Consider the following 3,455-nt stretch of genomic DNA (forward strand, 5'->3'; position numbering starts at 1 on the left):
TAACGAATGCAAAAGTGAACAATAACAAGTCGGTTACACGTTTGCTAACAGCTACCCGTCTTGCAGGGTTGTTTATTCTCTCTTGTTCTTCTAAAGTGGATCATTCACAATGCGTAACCAGCTGTCAAAATTACTTGAAGAAATAATGTAATTTTTTCCTTGAGCAATTACTTCAGAGCTGGATACGGACCTTTATAACTTAAATCGAAATTATAAAATTTTTTTTAAAATTTAGCTTCCTCAACAATCCTCTTTAATTAAAATGACAGTTAGCACAGGGTTGCAATAGATTTGACAGTTAGTATACATATAGCCTGTCGAGATGACCCGTAATGACGGGGCATCTCGACAGGATAAAATCTATGTCTTGCGAACTGTATTGCCGTGCCTATTGCCTGTGAAGACTCCACATTGCTTATATCTTACAATATATCGCAAACTAATTCGTATGCCATATATCGTAAGCTATAAGCTGTCACTTCAGCAGTTTGACAGCGCAGTTTTCATTTCTATGAAAATTTCGAAGATGCAACATATCCCATTTGCAGATATACCGACGGCAGTTTCATTTCGGTAATCTGAAAATTAGAAGAGCGAGTATTGACCCGGTTGTGTTATATTATAAAAATAAAGAACATTTTCAAAATAATATTTTTTCAAAAAATTATTATTTAGTTTAATATTGTTAATTTACAGAAAAATTATGCAATTGGTTTGGGAATAAGCGAAATCTAAAATTTAATAAACTTATACTAGCGAAAATCAAAATATCATTGCTCATTTTAAATTTATTATTTTAATTGGTACAGTAGAGGCCCGCTAATCCGGACATGGCCTAATCCGGATTTCACTGTAATCCGGACAGGGTTAAAAAACTCAAAATTTCTATTATGTCCCTTGTAATCCGGACCGAAATTTTCTATCCGTATTCTCTTATCCGGATCACATGTTTATTATTCACTACATTCGCTTTTATGCTTTTATACTTTATTGGTTTTTTGTTTTTTTGGAACATGTGTATTATTTGTTATAATAAACAAACAGAATTTTATAAATAATTTTTCATTATACGTAGTTCTGATATATCTTTGGTAATCCGGATTTCCTTATATTCCGGATAGGGGCCGGTTTTAATTGATTCGGATTAGCGGGCCTCTACTGTATATAAAATGTATGCCACAATTATGACAAACCCTACCCAAATTCTGCCTTCGTAAATGATAAAATAAATTTTTCAAGAACTCAAAGCATGCGCTACATCAGCTCGAACCTACCTACCCTACGCCTTTGCGCAAATGATTATCTTATGATAACAAATGCCCACATACAGATTTGGCAATGGCAATAGCAATAATTTTGACAGTTCGTAAGACATAGATTTTATCCTGTCGAGATGCCCCGTGAAAGGAATATATGATAGAAATTTTTATTGCAACCTATTTATTAATGAGATGGCAACTATTACAGCTGTTTTTCAAAATCATACAATTTTAGTAATTTGTAATCAGAATTGAAAAAATTATGAATATCGGATTAAAATTGGTTGCCAATCTGCGATATGGAATTTCAAAGCATTTCGTCCGAAACACATGCAAAATTGCTGTGGAGGTAGAACCGAATCTTATTGAAAAATTAGAGAATGAAGAGATGAAAGCGAGGCATCATCCTGGTATAGCAAAAATTGGAAAAGTTGAGCTACCCTTAAACCTGCGCCATGCTTTGGAACGTGTCATTGGAGATTATCCGATAAAAACCTTGTTGAAAGATTGCAAACAGCTAGATCAATATATAGGTTCCCGACATCCTCCGGCTAAACAGGAGGAAATAAATTTGAAAATGAAATTAATTATGGAAGAAGTTGATCGTCGCATGCCGCCGGAGAAGTTGTCTTTACTAGGAGAAGAAAGCGCTGTTCATTGGAGGAGTAAACGGGAAAAGTTAATAAAACGATTAGTGGCACAACGAAATTATTCATGGAAGCCGATTGAATATGGTTCATATGAATCTTTGGTTTACGCAATTGGCCGTGGTGCAAAGGAGTATAGTGTACTAACAAGTATATTAAATGAAATACGAGTGCGTGATGAATCGTTCCAACCTAGAAGTTACTTTGATTTTGGTGCGGGCGTGGGCACTGGTATGTGGGCGGCCAGTAATTTGTGGAAAGACACAATATTTGAGTATTACAATGTTGATAGTTCCCGCCATATGAATGATCTATCGGAATTAATATTACGTGAAGGTAATGAAAATCAACAAATATTACTTCGCAATGTTTACTACAGACAGTTTCTACCTGCCATAGAGGTATGGATATGATATTATTCCTATTATAAGAATATTTATTATATATTTCCTTAGACTTTGTATGATTTGGTTGTATTGTCATATACTCTTTTTGAGCTACCGAACATAGAAAGTCGCAAAGATGTGATACTGAACTTGTGGAAGAAATGCAGTGGTTATATGGTCATTATCGAAGAAGGTACTAGACGCGGAAGTCAGTTAATTAATGAAGCTCGAGATTTTATTTTGAACCTTAACAGCGTGGAATTAAAGGGAGAAGTTTTTGCACCGGTAAAAAGTTTTATTTTTTTTAATTTTAATTATTAAATATTATTTTATGTAATTTTAGTGTTCCCATAACTTAACATGTCCTCGGCTTTCCAATAATGATGATAGAACGCCTTGTAATTTTGAAGTAGGATACGTCCCTTTGCATTTGGGAGATGTAAAAAACGATCGACAAACTGCTCGTTATTCTTACGTTGTTTTCAAGAAAGGCAAGATATCAGATCCAACTCGCAAGTGGCCAAGGTTAGTACGACCGACGTTATTGCGTTCCAAACATATAATATGTAGGATGTGTACAGAAGATGCGAAGTTGCAAGAAGTCATATTTACACATTCTAAACATGGAAGGTAATGTAACATTGATTAAATATGTATATACCTTTAAAATGTTTGCCTGATATTTTTTATAAATTATCTTAAAGACATGCCTATCGATGTGCCAAGGCTAGTGATTGGGGTGACAGGTTACCAATAAAATTGGGCGATCAATTACCAACAATAAGAAAAACATTAAAGACTAATGGAGAAAATGAATAAATTATAAAATTTTATGTATGTTACGTTTAAGTAAAAGAAAACTCAGAAAATAGAAAATTGAGAATTTAATGTTGCTGCTTTAGCGGGAGAAAACATTGTTGAAGTAATTTCGAGGCATGGTGCCGAGTTGACAGTCCTTATAGTTGTGAATTTAATATGTGTGCTTAGTCTTGTCATTATTTTTCATATTTGTATGTAGTGTCTACTAATAATCAGTTGGGTTGTTGTTTTTGTAGCGACAGAAAACATTACGGAAGGAATTTCGAGGAATGGTGCCCTGTTGGCAGTCCTTGGTCGAATGATCAACGACAATGGTACTACCAATCAGGAGGTAAAACTTAATG

At 34.3% G+C, this 3,455-nt stretch overlaps 1 protein-coding gene across 1 annotated transcript; it reads left to right on the top strand.

Annotated features, from left to right (window-relative positions):
- Window positions 1-1,459: 1,459 nt before the first annotated feature.
- Window positions 1,460-3,198, top strand: LOC120769319 (methyltransferase-like protein 17, mitochondrial). Its single transcript, XM_040096269.1, has 4 exons — window positions 1,460-2,307; window positions 2,362-2,577; window positions 2,636-2,922; window positions 2,997-3,198. The coding sequence occupies exons 1-4, from the start codon at window positions 1,522-1,524 to the stop codon at window positions 3,109-3,111; spliced, it is 1,404 nt and encodes a 467-aa protein (XP_039952203.1). The 5' UTR covers window positions 1,460-1,521; the 3' UTR covers window positions 3,112-3,198.
- The last annotated feature ends 257 nt before the right edge of the window (window positions 3,199-3,455 follow it).

This window comes from Bactrocera tryoni, chromosome 2, assembly GCF_016617805.1.
Source record: "Bactrocera tryoni isolate S06 chromosome 2, CSIRO_BtryS06_freeze2, whole genome shotgun sequence".
In the NCBI taxonomy this organism is placed as follows: domain Eukaryota; kingdom Metazoa; phylum Arthropoda; class Insecta; order Diptera; family Tephritidae; genus Bactrocera; species Bactrocera tryoni.